The 23102-nt window shown below is 32.9% G+C and overlaps 3 protein-coding genes across 3 annotated transcripts in view; 1 reads left to right on the top strand and 2 right to left on the bottom strand.

Annotated features, from left to right (window-relative positions):
- The window catches only part of LOC126744371 (chromatin-remodeling complex ATPase chain Iswi), a 29908-nt gene extending 19098 nt beyond the window's left edge, over window positions 1–10810 (bottom strand). Inside the window, exons 1-5 of the mRNA XM_050451739.1 lie at window positions 10615–10810; window positions 8455–8827; window positions 8174–8382; window positions 1955–2162; window positions 1077–1345 (exon numbers count right to left, since the gene is read on the bottom strand). Coding sequence (XP_050307696.1) covers window positions 1077–1345; window positions 1955–2162; window positions 8174–8382; window positions 8455–8827; window positions 10615–10665 — 1110 coding nt within the window. The 5' untranslated portion in view covers window positions 10666–10810. The remainder of the gene's footprint in view (window positions 1–1076; window positions 1346–1954; window positions 2163–8173; window positions 8383–8454; window positions 8828–10614) is intronic.
- A 3076-nt stretch (window positions 10811–13886) lies between these two features.
- Window positions 13887–14989, top strand: LOC126744462 (uncharacterized). Its single transcript, XM_050451901.1, has 4 exons — window positions 13887–14078; window positions 14140–14340; window positions 14393–14526; window positions 14581–14989. The coding sequence occupies exons 1-4, from the start codon at window positions 14076–14078 to the stop codon at window positions 14765–14767; spliced, it is 525 nt and encodes a 174-aa protein (XP_050307858.1). The 5' UTR covers window positions 13887–14075; the 3' UTR covers window positions 14768–14989.
- Window positions 14990–19905: 4916 nt separating this feature from the next.
- On the bottom strand, window positions 19906–21133 carry LOC126744459 (ribose-5-phosphate isomerase). The gene is made up of 2 exons (XM_050451896.1): window positions 20624–21133; window positions 19906–20497 (listed from the first exon to the last, which is right to left on the bottom strand). The coding sequence occupies exons 1-2, from the start codon at window positions 21114–21116 to the stop codon at window positions 20184–20186; spliced, it is 807 nt and encodes a 268-aa protein (XP_050307853.1). The 5' UTR covers window positions 21117–21133; the 3' UTR covers window positions 19906–20183.
- Window positions 21134–23102: the final 1969 nt, after the last annotated feature.

The raw sequence follows: 23102 nt of genomic DNA, 5'->3' as shown, positions 1-23102 counted from the left end.
TACCCGTTTCTTTGGCAATGGTTGTACGATTGCAAGGAAAGTTCATTTCAGCAACAGCACAAACATTAACCTCTCGAAGCTCCCTTTCTTCGCCTAGTGGTCTAACAACGGGTGGTTGCTCAGTTGCGTAGCATTTCCTGCAATTTTGCAAGCACTCAAAGGTCTGAAACTTATGGATAATTGCAAAAATTGTGCTGCGTACGGGAATGGGCCGATTTTCGAACGTGAATGCAATTCTGCCTGATATTTCATCGACAGAACTGCCGGCATAATACCACTTAATAATTTGCTTTTTTCCTCAAGAGAACACATTTTAACAATACAAATTTAATATTTGCTGATTAAGCAGGAAGCTAGGAATAATGAATGTTTAAAAAATTAATGTTTCCTAATATGTTGTTTTATTGGCCCTATTCAATCGTCTTGACTTTTAAGGGTTAAGTTGGATGTGGGGTCAATTAAAATCCGAGCTATTCAAATATTTTTTTCCTTGCGATATAATTGTTTGTATTCTCCAGGCATTTGAAGTAATATTTTTTGCATGCCTTTGCATGAAAACAAATCTCCAAGCCCCGGAAAACCCTACAATCCTGGGAAACGTGAAAATGTACCTCAAATGCCTGCAAGATTTAAAAAAAAATGAATTGAATGGTATAAATCATTTAAAATCCCTGAAAAAGTCAAAGGATGACTGACAAATAAATGACCATTCATAAATTGATATTTGACATTAGTTAATTTAGTTTGTACTTTTAAAACTTTCTTTTCTGTAGTGTTTTTTTTTCTTCTTTTAATTCTCTCATTTCAAATTTAGTTAATAGTATAATATTTCTATTTAAAATTTTGTATTTTGTACTTTTTTATATAAAGAAAGATTATAATATTTAAGCGGAATCCAAGCAAGCTAACATAGGTAAGTATTGATTGTTGTATTTTTTCTTAATGTAGTGCAAAAACTTTGTATTTGTATTGAAATCACTGAAATGATGCAATAGAATCCTAAAAAAACTTCATATCTAGTGCATATTTTCAATCAGAGTAGGTACACCTATTATATAATAAAAAAAATGGAATACCTTGGTATACCATTCCCGTTGCATCTTGCTCAACCCCACGTAAACCTTCACCTCCTTCTTCGGCTTCAAGCGTTTCTCCACCTCGGATTTAAGTCTTCGTAGCAGGAACGGTTTTAAAACGGCGTGTAAACGTTCGACCAAACTGTTGTCGCCCAGACACTGATTCGTGTTGAACCACGCGTCGAAATCATCGGAGGAATTAAAGACGTCCGGTAACAGGAAATTTAGTAGGGCCCATAGTTCGTGCAGGTTATTTTGCAAGGGTGTACCTGAAAAGGTCATTCAACTATTAAATTGTCAATGACTAAATTGTTAAAACATTATTATAGTCAAATTGAACAAGAAGAGTTGCATAGGAACCGTTGAACGTTTAAGGGATTTTTCATTATATTTCTTAATTTCTTACTAATAATTACTTACTTACTATAATTTTTTACTAAGGCAATATGGACAAAATGCTTTTTAACTTATGTGGAAAAGGAATTTAAGAGGAAAGTCGAAACGTTACTTGTTGCAAGACCCTATTATGACGTTCAAGAATATTATAATGTACAATTTTAATGCTAATACCCTTGAAGTATATCTTCTGTTCAAGTTTTGACTGTTTTGATGTGGGTATGTTACATTTTAGTTTAGGTATTTTGTTATTGGTTATTTTTGTTATTAGTTACTGCAAGTTTTTTGTATTGCTTTAGCTCCAATATTGGTAATCTTTTTAGTTTGTACATATTTTTTAGTTTTGTTTAAAGCATTTTTTGATTGACTGATTGATTAATGAGTGTTCTTTTAGACCAATATAAAGGAATTCTTAAGGGTTCAAATGTGGTCATTAGTCAAGCATATAACTCTCAGTGATTACTTTTATTTTTACTAGTTACCTGTAAGTAGCAGCCTATTGGTAGTTTTAAACTCCCTCAATATTTCCGACAGTTTGGATTTTTCGTTTTTGATCCTGTGGGCCTCGTCGATGACCATGTAGCGCCAATTGAACTTCTTGAAAACCGACTTTTCTTTGATGCACATCTCGTAGGAGGTGACGCACACGTCCCATTCGCCCGGCATTAGGACGTCCCGGATTAAGGTATTCTGAAAAACGAGAAAGAAATTAATAATAATTAATAAAATGTCGTTTAATTACTCATTATAAATCTTAAGTGTTGTTTAACAGTTCGGAAAATCAATAAATAATAGTGTGAATTTCGAGTCTGTCATATTTGTCTATATTTTTATCGTTAAATATTCTAAACTATTGCGCTCCATGGTGCGAGGTTTTATTTTTAAGTGAGATGGTTTACGTTTGATGATGATGCTATAAATAAATGTTTTAAGTGTAAATTAGTGTTTGAGCATGTCAAGTCAACCATACATGTTGATATAAAAATGTTAAGTTGGAAATGTGAACATAGAATTAAAGAGACATATGTGAATCCCAGTATTCTCTTGGGGACAATGAGATTCTATCCAAAATAATTTAGTGTCAATTTCAAAAAATAAAGTTCATAAGGAGAGAACGAACATTGAAAGGAGTCGCTGTTTTGTCTTCCATCCTTATGGCGTTACAAGATGTTTCCAGTGGTGTCGATATGGACTTTTATTAAAGGATAGTAAGGCGGTTAAGGTGTACACCAAGAGCAGTCGAGGTAGTTTAATTTGACCCTTTTAGTTTGTACATACTTTTTTAACTTTGTTTAAAACAATTTTGTTTTTTAATTGTTTTGTTATAACAGGTGGTGCGTCGCCGAGCAGAAAATTTGCAAATTTTGCAATTACATTTAACTGAATAATTCAAGATTCGCTTATTAAAATTTTTTGAAACTTTGCACAAGGGGTTTACCAGATTGGTCTTTTCAAAAAGTTATCTTACATTTTTTCTGTAAAATGTACAGAGAAGCCAATAATTGAGCCCCTTAAAATTTACATGGCAGTTCCTATGTTCCGCTCGGCGACGCACCACCCGGTATATTTCAGAACGACACTATGCAAATCGATTTAAATAATGAGTTATGCAACTGGTACAACTGGCTCTGTGAGAACAAACAAAGCTTAAATGCTACCGATTTACAGTTAGCCTTAGCTATTTTTGGGTTTTTGACATATGTATATTTAGTTGTATGATCTATTCAGTCAAAAAAGTGTATTTAAAAAAAAAAAATATTGACTAAGTTCTATAAACATAAATAGTATAATGATTGCTGTGAATAGGGAGAGGATTGCTTATGCAACGGAAATAAAATACTTGTATGGGCATAAATTTTCGTTCCCACACTGATTATGTGATACGGAAATTGTCTAAGAAAGTTGATTCTTTAGTAATAGTTGGAAAAAATATTGTTAATGCATACCTAACCCAATACAGTGAAATTCCTTTTAGCGGACAGCTCTCAATACTGGACATGTCCTATCAATGAACAGTATTTTTTGTCACGAGATTTTAAAGAACAATTTCCTATAAAATAAATTCTAATTAGCAGACGCTCTGTCGGACGGACAAAGACAAAAATTTTCAACCGCAAAACGCGCAAACTTCCCCAACAACGGACACGGATCTCCGAAAGCGGACAAAAATGACCGTTACGTTACTCCAGGAAAAAAATCACGCCACTTTAGTATCCACGTACGTATTGTTTTAGTACCGTCTTGTAATTGAAGCAGGTGACATGGCGCCCGTTAGAAACTTTTTAACGCTGAGGCAAAAAATGGAGGTTGTAAATGTTGCAGAACAGGAAAGTTTAAATGTCCGTAAACTGGGAGGAAGGTATGGGTGGGTGTAGGATTTTAATTTTTGGATTTTGTGATCACAATGTACATATTATTCTAGGTTTAATATAAGTAAAAGTCAAGCGGCGGAGATTGTAAAAAATAAAGAAATGATTCGAAGACAATGGCAATTGGGAGAAAATTTAGATCAGAAATCAGCAAAATTGAAAGGTGAAGCTGCCTAAATAGACCGAGTTCGTTTTGAGTGGTTTGCCCGCGCAAGAAATCAAAAAATTCCAATCTCAGGGCCCCTAATAAAAACGAAGGCGAAAGAAGTAGCAATTGAATTGGGACATCGCAATTTCAGCGCATCTGATGATTGGCTGAATAAGTGGAGAAGAAGGCATAATATAAGCTTTAAGTGCATCTCAGGGGAGTCGGTATGTATCCAAGTATCAGATGTAAACCAAGAAGATGTGAATCAGTTCTTAGAGAGGCTACCGGGAATGTTGCTAGGATATAGGCCAGAGGACATCTATAACGCAGATGAGAGCGGCTTATTTTTTAGAGCTTTGCCAGATAAAACTTTAATGTTTAAAGGTGAGAAGTGCACAAGGGGCAAAAAGTCAAAAGAACGATTAACAATACTATTTTGCGCCAATATGGCTGGTGACAAAGAAAAGCTTTTGGTTATTGGAAAAGCTGCGCGCCCACGAGCCTTAAAAAATTTACCACTTAAGAGACATAACTTATAAACATGGACATCAAATAAAAAAGCTTGGATAACAAGAATTATCATGACAGACTGGCTTTTGGATATCGATAAAAGAATGGGAATTTTTCTTGATAATGCCGGTTCGCACCCAAGAGAACTTAACCTTAAAAATATTAAAATACTTTTTTTACCTCCCAAGACAACTTCTGTATGTCAGCCCATGGATCAAGGTATAATACAAAATTTTAAATTATTTTATAGAAGCCAGATTTTAAAGCACATCCTATCAAAAATGGATGATGTATCGTCTGCTTCAGATTTATCTGGAGGCATTATATTTTATTAAGAACGCCTGGAATAAGGTTACCCCACGCACTATACAAAATTGTTTTGTCAAAGCTGGTTTCCAAAAATCACCTCAAGGAGATACTCGTGCAGAAGACTACGATCCAGAAGATGACTTATCTTTGGCAACTTTAGCGGAATACTGGAAAAACTGACAGGAAGTTGGTGAAATTTCTAAGGCATTAGATAATGACTTTATTATATTGGACCAAGAACTTTTGAAGGAGGTCTAGAAACCATTGCTGATGAGGTAGAAAATACAATTTTGCTGGAAAGTGATAGTGAAGAAAAGGAAGAAGAGGAAGAAAGGGAAGAAGCTTTGAGTACTGTGAATTCTTATGCCGATGCATTAAAATGTGTTGATGATCTAAAAAAATTTACAAAAAATGATTTTGTCGCTTTTGAACACCTTAAAAATATCGAATCGCATTTCCAAACCTGCCTTTTTCAGGAAAAAATGAAAAATGAAGAAGCAGGCAAAAATATCTGACTTTTTTAAGGTATAAGATCTGAAATTTGCAACAAATTTTTAAGGATTTTAAATTTCAGTTTTCTTTTTCTGGTATTTAAGGTAGTAATGTACCTATGTTTGTTTATACTTGTAATTTTCATCAATACATGTTAGTTAATAAAAATTATGTACATAAGAGAGAGATGCATTCGGTGAAATTCTTGTTTAATTTACTTAACCATAAAATTGACTGATGCCCATCCCTTTTGCAAAGGATTTGCTTTCATATACCACGCCCAGGATCCAGACAGTGTCCAGCTTTTAACTTGGACACAGCCAGGACCAACATTCTGTACCAGAGTCCTATTCACTTTATGTGTCAAAACTTTAACACTATTGCTGATTCTTGTGACATTCACCATGACGATTTGGCACTTATCTTGAATCACCTGCATATGGTCGGTGGGGGAGGCTAGGTTATTTAGTTATTTAGTTTGAATACATTTATTTACTCACTTTTTTGATTTAAATTAATTCTTGATTCTTATCCTAATTTAGTGTTGATTTTTTATTATTTATTTTCTCAAGTTCACTACTTTTTTTATTATATAGCAATTCTTTTATAGTTTAGTTGCATGAATCTAATACAATTCATGCATTCATACATTTATATATTTAATTGATTTTCCTGTAACTGGGTATATGTAACCTGTTGGAAATAAAGCTTATTATAATTCTTTAAAAGCAACTACTATGACTTTTTGACTACTTACTAACTAGAAAAAATTAAATAATGATATTCTTCCAGGCAGTTGAATACCATAGAAGCCCTAGGGCCTTTGCATAGAGATCTGTATTGTTAATGTCTAAAAATCATTATTCAATTTATTCTAGACGCTTCAAGTGTGTTAATCCAATTTAATTGCATAGGAAGACGTTGAAAATATTCATCTCTAGCAGTTCTAAAGTTCAGTAAAGGACTAATACAGAACATTTTTTCTTGCTTTAACTGTTTGGAAGAAAATCATTATTTAATATATTAAAGGCAGTTAAGTAATAGGGCCTTTAAAGAAATACACATTTACCATAACCAATTGCTTTAAATAAGTTCAAATGCCTAGAAAAGTTTATTTAATTTATTCCAGGCAGTTGAATACTGCGTTCATTCCTTTCAATCTTTTACTCAATCCTTTTAGCAGGAAATGGCTTAATTTAGGAAGAAAAAGGTTTTGTATGGCCATCATAATATCCCGATTTAAACCCAATTAAGCACCTTTTGGGAGATATGCATCTGAATGCATTGAACAATCATGATCAGGGATAGTTTCTACGTTAATCAGTTCTTAGGTTAATTAATTGGGTTAAAAGGTATTTTGATAAAGGAAGGGCGTTTATTAGCAAATGATTTCATATATGAACGTTTCTTGTGCCTCAAAAACTCTCTGATTTAGAGAGAATTTGGTCAACAAAGGTCCAAGGGACACACATATTGCAACATCAAGAATTTGATTAACTAGCGGACGTTTTTGGGCATAACTTGGAAACTACTTGAAGGATTTTCATAATTTTTTTACAGTAATATAGTCGAGTTCCTAAGGATGAATTTGAGGTTGAAAGCATAGTTCTAGGTTAGAAATTTCAGGTGTCAAAGAAGTTTTTGTCAAGGCATTTTTTTTGTTTAATTTTTACTATTGAGAAATATTTGCACAAAATAATAAAAATGTTATAAAGAAAGGGCAATTCTTATCCAACAGCTTCATATATGAACTATTATTGTGCCTCAAAGACTCTCTAACTTAGAGACGATTTTGTCAACAGAGGTCTAAGAGAAATCCACATTGCAACATCAAGAATTTAATTGACTGGCCATAACTTGGAAACTACTTGAACGATTTTCATAATTTTTTTACAGAAATATAGTCGAGTTCCCGAGGATGATTTCGAGGGCAAAAACATGCTCCCAAGTTAACAATTTGGGTAATTAGATCAATTTTACTTGGGACCCTTTCCTAGCAAGTCAATAAAGGGGAACCACGCAAACATAGATTGACGATACCCAATTGTACTGCAGCCTGAAAAATAAACTTAGACCTTAATAAAATTAGCAGCTTGTCCAAGGAACATAACCTCAAGTTCAGTTCTAAAAAAACGAAATTATTGTTTTTATTAGCTGATCTTTTTCATCCTGGTAAGATTACTGGACATTACTGGTGGCAGTAATTTTTGCTTCTCTTTAATTAGTTTCCAAGTGCTTTCTGTTCATATGGAAACAAATAATCAAACATATTTTAATGAGACTAAAGAATTGCAGCGCAAATGCATTAAAGTTCAAACTGACTATAATGTCATGCACTTATCAAAAGAAGATCTTCTGGACAGTACAATAAAAGATAAAATTGTTGAATTTCATCTCTAGTAAGGTTTCACAAGCGAGTAATCACTCTGGCAATCTTGAAGGACAAATTGTTGGGCCAATTCCATTACGAACAATACAGGGACAGAAAGAAGATAAATAGGAAAAAAAATGCTAATTCTTAAACATTTCATTCAATCTTTTCTAGTGAACCCAGTGCCAGAAGGAGTAGTTCTAGATCTTCACCATCCTGTTGAAGGTAAAATATTTAACAAAGAAAACATGTGTTGTTTTGTAGCACATATTGACACTCTTACAAACCCTGCTGTTCCTTTTAGTTGCCAATTATCCTACAGTTGAATACATGAATGAAATTTAGGGTCCCAGTTAATACTTTATTTGCCAACCTTAGTTCACAAGATTGAAGATACCAAAGACTTTTATATACTACAATATGCTACATAGATTTCCAATAAATATTCTCCAAAATTGCATATTACCTAACCTAAGTTTGATATAATTAAAATTTGACTTACCCTGGCTTCTTGGTCGCCAATGAGACATACAGCACGCAAAGAGGGACACCACTTGGCGAACTCGTTCATCCAATTCGACAACGTCGACTTGGGAACGATGACAATATGGGGACCCGCTGTGTTCTTGTAATGCTTCATAAAACCAAGCAGCGAGATCGTTTGCAACGTTTTACCCAAACCCATTTCGTCCGCCAAGATACCGTTAATACCTTAAAAGAAATAGACCTTTTTGTTAAGCATGCATTATTAGATATATCATTGTAATGTAAGCTTCTAATTACCATTTTCATACAAAGAAATCATCCAATTCAGCCCTCTGATCTGATAGTCCCTCATTTCGCCCCCTTTAATGTAAGGAGGTGAAACCTCGAAGCGAATCATCGCTTTTGTCTTGGCATTGGTTTCAGCTAAAAGTTCCTCGTCTTCTTCTTGTTCGGTTTTCCTGTGTCTGTGGTCAGCGATTTCCTCTTTAGTCTTTTTAGGCCTACCAGCGGGTTTCCCCTTGGTAGGGGTCTTAGTTTGGTTCATAAAATGCGAGAAAATCTCTGTTTGTTTGAGGAGATAATCGAACCGTTTCCCCCGGTCGTTTTCCACCTTGGTGTCGAAGTCTTCGTTCTTTGAGTTGCCATCAGAGGAGGATTCATTGTCGTTTGTCTAAAAGTGATTTTTTCAGTCACACAGTTGCAGTTTTTTATTGACTCTTTGGTGATTTTTTAGCACCCAAAGTATGCGGCATAAGAAACCTTCGCAATAGCCCAAAATATGCATAAATGAAACAGGAAGAGGTTATTGATAAGTGTGGCTTTACTGAGTGAAAAACAATGTATCCTCAGAAGTGATCCATGATTATATAAAGAAACAAAGCAACTGTCATAATGAATATGAGTCAATGTTAAGGAACTACTACCAGAATCAAATAACCTAAATATTTGGTTGTAATAGGTCCTTTACAACTTAAAGATGAGATGTACAACAGTGCTTCTCTGTTGTTTGATTTCCACATTAAAGAGTTTATGGAAAATGAAGCTGATTTTTTTTATAGCAACAATACACAACTGTAATTTGGTGTCATATTAGCTAAAGAAACCCCCATCAATTTGGGCGAACCCTGTTTCACTAACAATGATATTATTGTTGACATTAAACTACATAATTATAAACCGTTGAATCATTTTTCAAGATCTATATTATAAAACACATAGATTTATGTTCAGGATGATGCCAGAACATCTATCGAGAAAGAATTTTTTAAAAGTGCTTTAAGTATAATTTGACTTGCTTGTCTCTGTAATATGACAATGAGTTGGCAATAAAGAATATTAATATTCTATAAAATAAACACTATCCATGCCATTCTAGACTCAATCATCTCTGACAGTGACTTGCCGATGAGGCCGGTACCCATAGTTGTTATCGCCAAATGCGTTGCGTCAATGAAGGGTCTGCTGGACAAGTGGACCCACCGAAGATGGACTGAGTCCCCTGGTATGAGACAGGCCAAAGCGCATATAGGTGGGCCCTCTGCCTGTCTCACCAAAAATCTACTACCCCTAAAAAGACGCGAAATTCGGCTAGTGACATCAGATCTTTTAACTGGTCACTGGCACTTAAGAAGCCATCTCCCTACTATTGGTATTTCGGACAACCCGGAATGCCGATGGTGCTGTGAGGAGCATGAAACCGTTGACCATGTAGTCGGGGAGTCACTCACGCGCGCCTGGTTCAAATAATTGGGAAACACTTTCAGTGTACCGAGCGACTTTAAGTCCTTCAAACCAGAGAGCCTTATCGGTTTCTTGGTAACCCCCGGTGGGGCATGACGGGTCCGTCATGAGACCTATATGCACAACTGCCTTGGCAGCCCACTGTTTCGTCAATTCAATTCAATCTCCCGTGACTTGAGTGAGGCATTTGATTGTGTGAACTATGACATTTTTTCACAAAAACTCCCTCTGAATAGCTTTGTTTCAAGGTGAATTTACCTTATATATATAAAAAAAATAGGCTCGGTAGAGATGGATGTAGTGTATCCTTAAGGATAGGTTTAGGTAAAGGTTATAAAATGCATACTATTTAATACTAGTAAGGGTCGTTAATGTTGCAATAATGCCTCGTGTACTGTAGTCCTATATAAACTGTTAGAAACATGTATGAAAATTACGGGAATTAATATGTATTCCAATAGATGTGTGAATGAATAAATGCAAGCACAAATTTTCTAGACAACTTAGACAATACTGGTTAATAGCAACTTAATCTGTCGGAACATAAGATTTGATTAAAATGATGATTTGGTCCAAAGTTCTATTAGTAATATTCTGTTGGTTAATTAAGTATAATAAAGAGCAAAGGGGTTACTTATTGTAAAACCCCTTGGGAAGCATGTAGGAGTCAAACAAAGCACGAAAATAACGTCTAGATAAAGAATTCAAAAGACTCACCGCACTTTCACCCATTTCGGTGTTTTCAGCTGTATCCTCGGTTTGCGACATGGTCTCTTGTGTGTTTTATATAAGAAATTCGCAGAATATTATGGAAATACGCCGATAAACAGGCGGGAAATTACGGAAATCATTAAAAACTACAACAAATAGCCTTGAAGCTGCGGCGTTTTTCAATTTGACACTTCGTTCGTCTAGGAACTTTTGGTTTGGAACTAGGCATTTAATTGACAGTTGTGACAAAAGGAGTACCAACCTGATTTGTGACAGCATAATGTACCGCGATATTGTAAAATTAATAAATTCTCTTAGTTTTAGGATATATTGGGTTAAGTTAAAGTGGCTTTATTAAACAAATATGTCAAACAAAATGCCATAAACGTAGTGGAGTAATATGCTGTTTACATCGCGGTGCGAAATGCTGTGTTCAAAAGATTTTTCAAAATTTTTGGCAACGTCGCGGCATGAAATGCTGTCTGCACGCTTAATGACGTAGCTGTCAGAATGTTGCGATGTTGCCAAGTAACTTGACGAAATAAGCGTGTGAACAGCATAATGCACTGCGACGTTGCCAAATGAATTAATTCCGTAAGCGTCAAGCCGTTTTAGGTTGAGTTAAAGATGCTTTATAAAATAAATTTGCTTTTAAAATATGTACTAAATTATATTTAACGACACTGTATAACAACTAAACTTTAAATTATTGCATTTGGCAACGGCGAGCCATATGTTCTGCAGAAGATTTTTAAAAATTAATAACCTATCGGTCGGATAATTTTTGGCAACGTCGCGGCATGAAATGCTGCCTGCACGCTTAATGACGTACCTGTCAAAATGTTGCGCTGTTGCCGCGCAACTTGACGAAGTAAGCGTGTAAACAGCATAAAGCACCGCGACGTTGCCAAAATAATAAATTTCGTTAGCAAGCCATTTTAGCTTAAGTTAAAGATGCTTTATGGAATAAATCTACTTAAAAAAAAAATAAATTATATTTAACGACACTGTATAATAACTGAACTTTAAATATTTAAATTATTATATTTGGCAACGGCGAGCCATATGTTCTGCAGAAGATTTTTCAGAATTAATAATTTATTGGCCGGAAAATTTTTGGCAACGTCGCGGCCTGAAATGCTGCCTGCACGATTAATGACGTACCTGTCAAAATGTTGCAAAGACTCTTGTCAAAGTAGACGTGCAAACAGATAAACACATTCTATTAGTGTCAAAACGTTTTAAGTTCGGTTAAAGATACTTTGAATAACACTGAATAATCTTCAGATTTGTAAAGACTAGACCAAGTCTTATAACATTTAAATTATTAACATTTGACAACGTCGCGGCATGAAATGCTGTCTGCACGCTTAATGACGTACCTGTCAAAATGTTGCGTTGTTGCTTTAAGGAATGAATTTGTAAATGCATTGAATTCTATTTAATGACTTTGCATAACTCGACTTTAAACATTTAAATTATTACAATTGGCAACGTTGTGGCGCATAATCGAAAATATTGTCTGCAGATTTTTCAAAATTAAGAATTTATATTCAGAAAACTCGTTGGCAACGTCGCGGCTTGAAATGCTGTCTGCACACTTACTGAGTTACACGTCAAAACTCTGCGCTGTTGCCACGCAACTTGACGAAGTAAGCGTCTAAACAGCATAATACACCGCGACGTTGCCAAATGGATAAACTTCGTTAGCGTTAAGCCGTTTTGGGTTAAGTTAAAGATGCTTTATAAAATAAATCTGCTCTAAAAATATAAATTAAATTATATTTAACGATACTGTATAATAACTGAACTTTAAATATTTAAATTATTACATTTGGCAACGGCGAGCCATATGTTCTGCAGAAGATTTTTCAGAATTAATAATTTATCGGCCAGAAAATTTTTGGCAACGTCGCGGCATGAAATGCTGTCTGCACGATTAATGACGTACCTGTCAAAATGTTGCGTTGTTGCCAAGACTCTTGTCAAAGTAGACGTGCAAACAGATAAACACGTTCTATTAGTGTCAAAACGTCTTAAGTTCGGTTAAAGATACTTTGAATAACACTGAATAATCTTCAGACTTGTAAAGACTAGAGCAAGTCTTATAAGATTTAAATTATTAACATTTGACAACGTCGCGGCATGAAATGCTGTCTGTATGCTAAAGTCTTTTAAACCAAAGATCCGAAGTTTACTGACATGATTTCTGTCAAATCTGTATCAAATCATATTATTATATTCCGTTAGGTCAGTTAAAGATGCTTTAAGGAATGAATTTGTAAATGCATTGAATTCTATTTAATGACTTTGCATAACTCGACTTTAAATATTTAAATTATTACAATTGGCAACGTTGTGGCGCATAATCCAAAATATTGTCTGCAGATTTTTCAAAATTATGAATTTATATTCAGAAAACTCGTTGGCAACGTGGCGGCTTGAAATGCTGTCTGCACACTTACTGAGTTACATGTCAAAACTCTGCGCTGTTGCCACGCAACTTGACGAAGTAAGCGTGTAAACAGCATCAAGCACCGCGACGTTGCCAAATGAATAAATTCCGTTAGCGTCAAGCCGTTTAAGCCGTATGGATTAAATTATATTTAACGACACTGTATAATAACTGAACTTAAATTATTACAGTTGGTAACATCGTGGAGCCATATGCTGCCTGCAGAAGATTTTTCAAAATTAATAACTTATCGGCCGGAAACTTTTTGGCAACGTCGCGGTTTGTAATGCTATCTGCACGCTCTCAGGTAGTTGACTAACAGATAGATTTAAATTCCGACCAATGTTGCTAAGTCGTGAGAAATTTCCCTTTTATGAGAAATAATAAATCAGTAGACAAGAAAACAGTTTAATTACCATTCCTGGGATATTTTGCGTATTTTTTCATGGAAAATTACGTCTTTAGTTTCATTTTTTTGATATATTCATTAATGTTCCTGAAATACCTAATTCAGTGAACATTTGGCATCATCCCGGTACGAAATGCTGTCTGCATGTTTTTAGTGACAGAAAAGAATAGCGAGCAATGTTGCCAAGTCGAAGACAATTTCCTTTTTAAATATTAAATCAGAAATTTTCAATACTATTCCTAGGAAATTATGCGTATTTCATTCAGAGGGAAATTACGTCTTTTTGCCTGCTTTTTCTGATATATTCATTCCTAGCTACTTTGGTGAGCATTTGGCAATATGGCGGTACCAAATGCTGTTTGCACGCTTTTTACGAGTTTCTTATAGGGGATTTCATTTCCTATTATTGGCACCACTGTTAGCAACATGAAAAGTTTGTTATTATTGTTGCCATTGTAATTGTTTTAGGTTGATCCAAATACAATTCTTCATTACTTACCCTTATTACCGGATAATTCAATTACTAGCTTCCAATATTCCTTAAAACAACTGAGGCTTAACTCATCTGCAGCCCCAAAACCCACTATCAAGAATTCCCTAAAAATGGTAAGTCAGTTTTTCCCTAAACACCCTCTGAAATTCGACAATTTTAAATCCTCCTTCTCAGTCTTCGTCGGCATCTGGTGTATTAAAAAAGACCTCAGCCCCCACCCACCGCAAGAAATCAGGCCCCAAGTTCGAACTAAGCGAAGACCAAAAGAATGACATTAAAGAAGCATTCGATTTGTTCGATACAGAAGGCACCGGCAGAATAGACTCCAAGGACCTAAAAGTGGCCATTAGAGCCCTAGGATTCGAACCCAAAAAGGTTTTTAGTGCAACAAATTAACTTATTACCTCAGTTTCACCATGTTTTTTAGGAAGAAATCAAAAAAATGATTGCCGACATTGATAAAGATGGTTCAGGAAAAATCTCTTACGAGGACTTTTTGGAGCTTATGTCCCTAAAGATGGCCGAGAAGGATTCTAGGGAGGAGATTTTAAAAGCGTTCAGGTAAGGGGGAACTTTCAGGTAAGCAAATAATTATGTTTGACGTCCTGTTTTTAGACTGTTTGATGATGATGAAACCGGAAAAATCAGCTTTAAGAATCTTAAAAGGGTGGCGAAAGAATTAGGGGAGAACCTCACTGACGAGGAGCTACAAGAGATGATTGATGAGGCAGACCGAGATGGAGACGGTGAGATAAGTCAGGATGAGTTTTTAAGAATAATGAAGAAAACCAGCCTTTATTAAGAAGAATTTCCTCATATCGTATTGTGGTACTTAAGAGTGTTAAAGTGTGTATTTTTTTTTTGCCCAACAAACTGTTCTTGTTGAAGTTTGTTAAGCTTAGCTATGGTTTTCGGCTGTTTGAATGAGACATTCCTATTTCGAGTATCCATCGATCTAGTCATAGTTTTTTAATTTTGTTTTTTTTATAATTCGGGTTTAAACAAATGATATTTTGTGAAATTATCCTAATTGTTTTGTAGAACTTAAGAATCATATTATGTGATATGAATCCTCGGCCCCAAAAGGTAAGTTTTCCAGTTTTTTTTTGAAGTAGATCTTTGAAGCTTGGAGGATTTTAAAAAATAATTATTTTATAACTGGTGCTTTTTGAATGAACATTCTAAGTTGACTAGAACAGATTTTATGGCCTAAAATCAAATTTTTTGAACCGAAAAATCCCAAAATTTTGACTTTTTTTTTGACAAAATTTTTGAAACTTGAAAGATTGTTAAAAATGATTATTTTCTAACTGGTGCTTTTTGAATGAACATTTTAAGTTGACTAGAACAGATTTTATGGCCTAAAATCAAATTTTTTGAACCGAAAAATCCCAAAATTTTGACTTTTTTTTTGACAACATTTTTAAAACTTGGAAGATTATTAAAAATGATTATTTCCTAACTGGTGCTTTTTGAATGAACATTCTAAGTTAAATAGAACAGATTTTGTGCCCTAAAATCAAATTTTTTGAACCGAAAAATCCCAAAATTTTGACTTTTTTTTTGACAAAATTTTTGAAACTTGGAAGATTATTAAAGATGACTATTTTCTAACTAGTGCTTTTTGAATGAACATTCTAAGTTAAATAGAACAGATTTTATGGCCTAAAATAAAATTTTTTGAACCGAAAAATCACAAAATTTTTACTTTTTTTTTGACAAAATTTTTGAAACTTGGAAGATTATTAAAAATTATTATTTTCTAACTAGTGCTTTTTGAATGAACATTCTAAGTTAAATAGAACAGATTTTATGGCCTAAAATCAAATTTTTTGAACCGAAAAATCCCAAAATTTTGACTTTTTTTTTGACAAAATTTTTGAAACTTCAAAGATTGTTAAAAATGATTATTTTCTAACTGGTGCTTTTTGAATGAACATTCTAAGTTGACTAGAACAGATTTTATGGCCTAAAATCAAATTTTTTGAACCGAAAAATCCCAAAAATTTGACTTTTTTTTTGACAAAATTTTTGAAACTTCAAAGATTGTTAAAAATGATTATTTTCTAACTGGTGCTTTTTGAATGAACATTCTAAGTTGACTAGAACAGATTTTATGCCCTAAAATCAAATTTTTTGAACCGAAAAATCCCAAAATTTTGACTTTTTTTTTGACAAAATTTTTGAAACTTGGAAGATTATTAAAAATAATTATTTTCTAACTAGTGCTTTTTGAATGAACATTCTAAGTTGAATAGAACAGATTTTATGGCCTAAAATAAAATTTTTTGAACCGAAAAATCTCAAAATTTTGACTTTTTTTTTGACAAAATTTTTGAAACTTGGAAGATTGTTAAAAATGATTATTTTCTAACTGGTGCTTTTTGAATGAACATTCTCAGTTAAATAGAACAGATTTTGTGCCCTAAAATCAAATTTTTTGAACCGAAAAATCCCAAAATTTTGACTTTTTTTTTGACAAAATTTTTGAAACTTGGAAGATTATTAAAAATAATTATTTTCTAACTAGTGCTTTTTGAATGAACATTCTAAGTTGAATAGAACAGATTTTATGGCCTAAAATAAAATTTTTTGAACCGAAAAATCTCAAAATTTTGACTTTTTTATTGACAAAATTTTTGAAACTTGGAAGATTGTTAAAAATAATTATTTTCTAACTGGTGCTTTTTGAATGAACATTCTAAGTTGACCAGAACAGATTTTGTGGCCTAAAATCAAACTTTTTGAACCGAAAAATCCCAAAATTTTGACTTTTTTTTTGACAAAATTTTTGAAACTTGGAAGATTATTAAAAATGATTATTTTCTAACTAGTGCTTTTTGAATGAACATTCTAAGTTAAATAGAACAGATTTCATGGCCTAAAATAAAATTTTTTGAACTGAAAAATTCCAAAATTTTGACTTTTTTTTTGACAAAATTTTTGAAACTTGGAAGATTATTAAAAATGATTATTTCCTAACTAGTGCTTTTTGAATGAACATTCTATGTTAAATAGAACAGATTTTGTGCCCTAAAATCAAATTTTTTGAACCGAAAAATCCCAAAATTTTGACTTTTTTTTTGACAAAATTTTTGAAACTTTGAAGATTAATAAAAATGATTATTTCCTAACTGGTGCTTTTTGAATCAACATTCTAAAGTGAATAGAACAGATTTTATGGCCTAAAATCAAATTTTTTAAACCGAAAAATCCCAAAATTTTGACTTTTTTTTTGACCAAATTTTTGAAACTTGGAAGATTGTTAAAAATGATTATTTTCTAACTGGTGCTTTTTGAATGAACAGTCCAAGTTAAATAGAACAGATTTTATGCCCTAAAATCAAATTTTTTGAACCGAAAAATCCCAAAATTTTGACTTTTTTTTGTCAAAATTTTTGAAACTTGGAAAATTATTAAAAATAATTATTTTCTAACTGGTGCTTTTTGAATCAACATTCTAAGTTGAATAGAACACATTTTATGTCCTAAAATCAAATTTTTTAACCCAAAAAATCCCAAAATTTTGACTTTTTTTTTGACAAAATTTTTGAAACTTAGAAGATTAATAAAAATGATTATTTTCTAACTGGTGCTTTTTGAATCAACATTCTAAGTTGAATAGAACAGATTTTATGACCTAAAATCAAATTTTTTAACCCAAAAAATCCCAAAATTTTGACTTTTTTTTTGACAAAATTTTTGAAACTTGGAAGATTATTAAAAATAATTATTTTCTAACTGGTGCTTTTTGAATGAACATTCTAAGTTAATTAGAACAGATTTTATGGCCTAAAATCAAATTTTTTGAACCGAAAAATCCCAAAATTTTGACTTTTTTTTTGACAAAATTTTTGAAACTTGAAAGATTATTAAAAATGATTATTTTCTAACTAGTGCTTTTTGAATGAACATTCTAAGTTGACTAGAACACATTTTATGGCCTAAAATCAAATTTTTTGAACCGAAAAATCCCAAAATTTTGACTTTTCTTTTGACAAAATTTTTGAAACTTGGAAGATTATTAAAAATGATTATTTCCTAACTGGTGCTTTTTGAATGAACATTCTAAGTTGACTAGAACAGATTTTGTGCCCTAAAATCAAATTTTTTGAACCGAAAAATCCCAAAATTTTGACTTTTTTTTTGTCAAAATTTTTGAAACTTGGAAGATTATTAAAAATAATTATTTTCTAACTGGTGCTTTTTGAATGAGCATTCTAAGTTGAATAGAACAGATTTTATGGCCCAAAATCAAATTTTTTGAACCAAAAAATCCCAAAATTTTGACTTTTTTTTTGACAAAATTTTTGAAACTTGGAAGATTATTAAAAATGATTATTTCCTAACTGGTGCTTTTTGAATGAACATTCTGAGTTAAATAGAACAGATTTTGTGCCCTAAAATCAAATTTTTTTAACCGAAAAATCCCAAAATTTTGACTTTTTTTTTGACAAAATTTTTGAAACTTGGAAGATTATTAAAAATGATTATTTTCTAACTAGTGCTTTTTGAATGAACATTCTAAGTTAAATAGAACAGATTTCATGGCCTAAAATAAAATTTTTTGAACTGAAAAATTCCAAAATTTTGACTTTTTTTTTGACAAAATTTTTGAAACTTTGAAGATTAATAAAAATGATTATTTCCTAACTGGTGCATTTTGAATCAACATTCTAAGTTGAATAGAACAGATTTTGTGCCCTAAAATCAAATTTTTTGAACCGAAAAATCCCAAAATTTTGACTTTTTTTTTGACAAAATTTTTGAAACTTGGAAGATTATTAAAAATAATTATTTTCTAACTGGTGCTTTTTGAATGAACATTCTAAGTTAATTAGAACAGATTTTATGGCCTAAAATCAAATTTTTTGAACCGAAAAATCCCAAAATTTTGACTTTTTTTTTGACAAAATTTTTGAAACTTGGAAGATTATTAAAAATAATTATTTCCTAACTAGTGCTTTTTAAATGAACATTCTAAGTTGAATAGAACAGATTTTGTGCCCTAAAATCAAATTTTTTGAACCGAAAAATCCCAAAATTTTGACTTTTTTTTTGACAAAATTTTTGAAACTTGGAAGATTATTAAAAATAATTATTTCCTAACTAGTGCTTTTTAAATGAACATTCTAAGTTGAATAGAACAGATTTTGTGCCCTAAAATCAAATTTTTTGAACCGAAAAATCCCAAAATTTTGAATTTTTTTTTGACAAAATTTTTGAAACTTGGAAAATTATTAAAAATAATTATTTTCTAACTGGTGCTTTTTGAATGAACATTCTAAGTTGAATAGAACAGATTTTGTGCCCTAAAATCAAATTTTTTGAACCGAAAAATCCCAAAATTTTGACTTTTTTTTGACAACATTTTTGAAACTTGGAAGATTATTAAAAATGATTATTTTCTAACTAGTGCTTTTTGAATGAACATTCTATGTTGAATAGAACAGATTTTATGGCCTAAAATCAAATTTTTCGAACCGAAAAATCCCAAAATTTTGACTTTTTTTTTGACAAAATTTTTGAAACTTGGAAGATTATTAAAAATGATTATTTTCTAACTAGTGCTTTTTGAATGAACATTCTATGTTGACTAGAACAGATTTTATGACTTAAAATCAAATTTTTTGAACCGAAAAATCCCAAAATTTTGACTTTTTTTTTGACAAAATTTTTGAAACTTGGAAGATCATTAAAAATAATTATTTTCTAACTAGTATTTTTTGAATGAACATTCTAAGTAGACTAGAATAGATTTTGTGCCCTAAAATCAAATTTTTTGAACCGAAAAATCCCAAAATTTTGACTTTTTTTTTGACAAAATTTTTGAAACTTGGAAGATTATTAAAAATAATTAGTTCCTAACTGGTGCTTTTTGAATGAACATTCTAAGTTGAATAGAACAGATTTTATGGCCTAAAATCAAATTTTTCGACAGAAAAACTAATTAATTTACTTCATTCCCAGATAAAAACCTTATCAATAATACAACCAATTTTTTTTTAGAAATATATCAGTACAAAGATATTCCATTACACACTGATAAGCACTTTTTAAAAAGCCAATAACAAAAATTACATTAAACATTTAACTTATCCTACTAGGAACCTAAGCTTCCCTGGAAACCCCATATAAACCCCTTAAAACTATACAAGGTGACAAAAAGGATTAAGTCTTACCTAATTAATATACTAAACTGACAAAAACAACCTCAATTAAGCATCTTGCACCTTAACACTCCCATCGGGCATCCCAAAATAAGCCCTCTCGACCATTTTCACAAACAATCCAGTCTCGACCACTCCGGGAATCATCATGATTCCCTGATTGACTTTGGCCCAATCCAGGTTTTGATCGAACTCCTTCCAGTCCAGTATGAAGTTTCCATTATCGGTAACCACTGGACCAGCTTTGTTAACTGCCATACGTAGAGCAAATTGACCTTTGTATATGGATTCTAGGTGTGATTGTATGGGAGTGTATGCCATCGGGATCACTTCTATTGGGATGCCTTTTTTGTATTGTTCGCCTAAAAAATAAAAAAGTTGCTTTATTGTTTCTGGAGTCTTTGAATCACTTCTCTAGCAAGGAAACTATGTTAATGGGTGAATTTCTCATTGAAATCCAGAGACAAACAGGCTCAAATCGTTCTCACCTAACTTGTTACTATTCTTCGTATAATCCGCGATAATAATTAACTTATTTGCACAACTGGCGACGATTTTCTCTTGCAAAAGACAACCGCCTCCGCCCTTAATGAGGGTGAGGCGTGAGTCGACCTCATCGGCCCCATCGATGCAAACGTCCAACTTGGGGCTCACATCTAAGTCCGTGAGCGGTAGCCGATGCTTTACAACTAACTGTCTCGCTTGGAAGGACGTGGGGACACATAAAACGCTCAGTTTCTCCTTTTGTACCTTTTGGGCCAAACGTTCCACGGCATAAACAACGGTGGAACCACTTCCGATTCCGATGATGTAATCGTTTTTGACGTGGTCGTCTACGGCTTGGTATGCGGCGAGTTTTTTAGCGTCCTCTATGGTGGACATTGCTGCGGTGTTATTTTGGAATTTTCGTAGTTTTATACCGGGGGTTTTGTGGATAAACAAACCGCACGTGTTCCGCAAATTTGAAATGCGCGCGCACATTTTTGACGTTTGTGTGTCAAAGTGACAGACGGTAGGAACGTGTAGATGTAAAGATAAACGCGGTGTTGCCGGAGCGACTGAATAATATTTGTCAAATAGGCGTTTTTTTGGCAATTTTTATGTTAATTTTATATTGCCTAATTAGGTAACGTTGCCGCAGTCTAAATTCTTCATGGGACACTTTAACCTTTGATATTAAATAAATATTTCCTTGTTACGAAATTTAAAAACGTGACAACGCTGTGTCAAATTATTCATTTAGCGGTTGCTGGGAGGATAATTTGACATGACAACTGTCATTAGTGACAATTAATGCTTAAAGCGGCGTTTACACGGCGCGACTATTTAATTTCCTCTTTTGAAATTATCAATGCTAAACGACTATAAACCAGAGATTTCTTTATATTATAAAGCAAATAAGGCGGGATCAATTATAAAATGAAACATGACTATGCTCCGCTATACACATATATGTAATAAAATATTCGCAAGGTAAAGTAAGATATACGAGCAACACGTACATACGTCACGAGGGTTTATTATAATGTGACCAAGGGGGTCGTTAAATATTAAAGTGAAATTTAAATATTTAAAGCGGCATTCCCTCTGAGATTCCCTCTTGAAGGAAACTCACTGTTGTCGGTCTTATTTAGGTTAGACTATTATTTTTTTAAACTTGGCAACATTGACATCTAAATGTTTAAATAATAATCTAGCTTGCCGTGACTATATGTCAACATTATCATCAATCATGTGCAATAAAGCAGGCCATTAAGATGTCATGCAACGTTGCCAATGTGCCTATAATTTCTAGGAAGTTTTCGGGGACGCAAGTGCGTTTATGGGCATTTTCGTCATTTTTTAAAGTAATATGAAACAAAACAAAAATAGATTAAATTATTAAACTTGACAGGGATAAATAAATTATTAAAAACTCTTACCCTTATAACTTTCAAATTAGGTTATAGACCTTCATACTTCGAGAGTGTTTTTTTTTTTGAGGAATATCGAATAATAAAAGGTCACACCATCGATCATCACCGTGTGTCAAAGAGAGATGGGTGGTGGAAGATTATTATATTAATTTGCATATATGGCAACGTCGCAATATATTTGCTCTAATGATTGTTTGGCGTTTGATAAGATCCTAGTGCGACGTTGCCAAGTTATTGAAAATTAATGTGCAATAATTTAGTGTTTAATGTAAATAGTGCTTATTTATTTATTTAATGCTTATCTATAATTAGCATCAAATGTAAAAAAAAAACATTACTGGAGCAAAAACCGGGCTATTATAGAAAATAATCTGAAAAACGTGATTACTAGTGGAAAAAAAACCAGGGAACAATTAACCGGACAGAAACGTGCCCTAACGGAGAAATGACGCATTTATTATTTGTTTTTATTAGGTAAATAACGGAGCTTATGTGCATTTTTATATTGTTTGTATTCTCTACAATTGATAGGTCGGCAACGTTGCCAATAAATTACATTCTATTTTTAGCGAAATATAAATCGAAGTATCCTAGACATTGTTGGCGTATTGGCAACGTCGCATCACCTTCCGGACCTATCAAACTGTCAAAGAATTTTGAAAGCCACCCAAGTGTTTTAATGTCTAGTCATGACGCACTAGATTAAAAGTTGACATATGACGTGGCAGGACAGTGAACAAGAGAGAGATAGACCTAAAGCACATCCCTTTTATACTAATATGGTCATGGCCCACTCGATTTGCATAGCTATAAAAAAACAATTAATGGTAATTTTTAATAATCAGGGCACACTACTCTAAATTCAATCGACATTCAAAACGTTGTCAATGTATGACTAATAAAAATGAATGGACGGTTGATTAGGAAACTGAGGGGATAGAAGAAGACAGACAAATGACCCATCGCGGGTAATAAAGACAAAGGCAAGAGGCACGGGCTTATTACGAATTAAGGATGCTAATTTACGGTGAGATCCGCATCCCATAAACGT

The sequence above is a fragment of the Anthonomus grandis genome, chromosome 14, assembly GCF_022605725.1.
Source record: "Anthonomus grandis grandis chromosome 14, icAntGran1.3, whole genome shotgun sequence".
NCBI classification, from domain to species: Eukaryota; Metazoa; Arthropoda; class Insecta; order Coleoptera; family Curculionidae; genus Anthonomus; species Anthonomus grandis.
Note: the sequence above shows the minus strand (reverse complement) of the source record. Positions and strands in the feature narration are given on the sequence as shown.

Coding starts and splice junctions, on each gene's coding strand:
- LOC126744459 (XM_050451896.1), bottom strand. CDS start 21,116: ATGTGCGCGCGCATTTCAAATTTGCGGAACACGTGCGGTTTGTTTATC. Junction 20,498..20,623: donor GAAGAATAGTAACAAGTTAG/GTGAGAACGATT, acceptor TTTATTTTTTAG/GCGAACAATACAAAAAAGGC.
- LOC126744462 (XM_050451901.1), top strand. Junction 14,341..14,392: donor TAGGATTCGAACCCAAAAAG/GTTTTTAGTGCA, acceptor CATGTTTTTTAG/GAAGAAATCAAAAAAATGAT. Junction 14,527..14,580: donor GAGATTTTAAAAGCGTTCAG/GTAAGGGGGAAC, acceptor TCCTGTTTTTAG/ACTGTTTGATGATGATGAAA.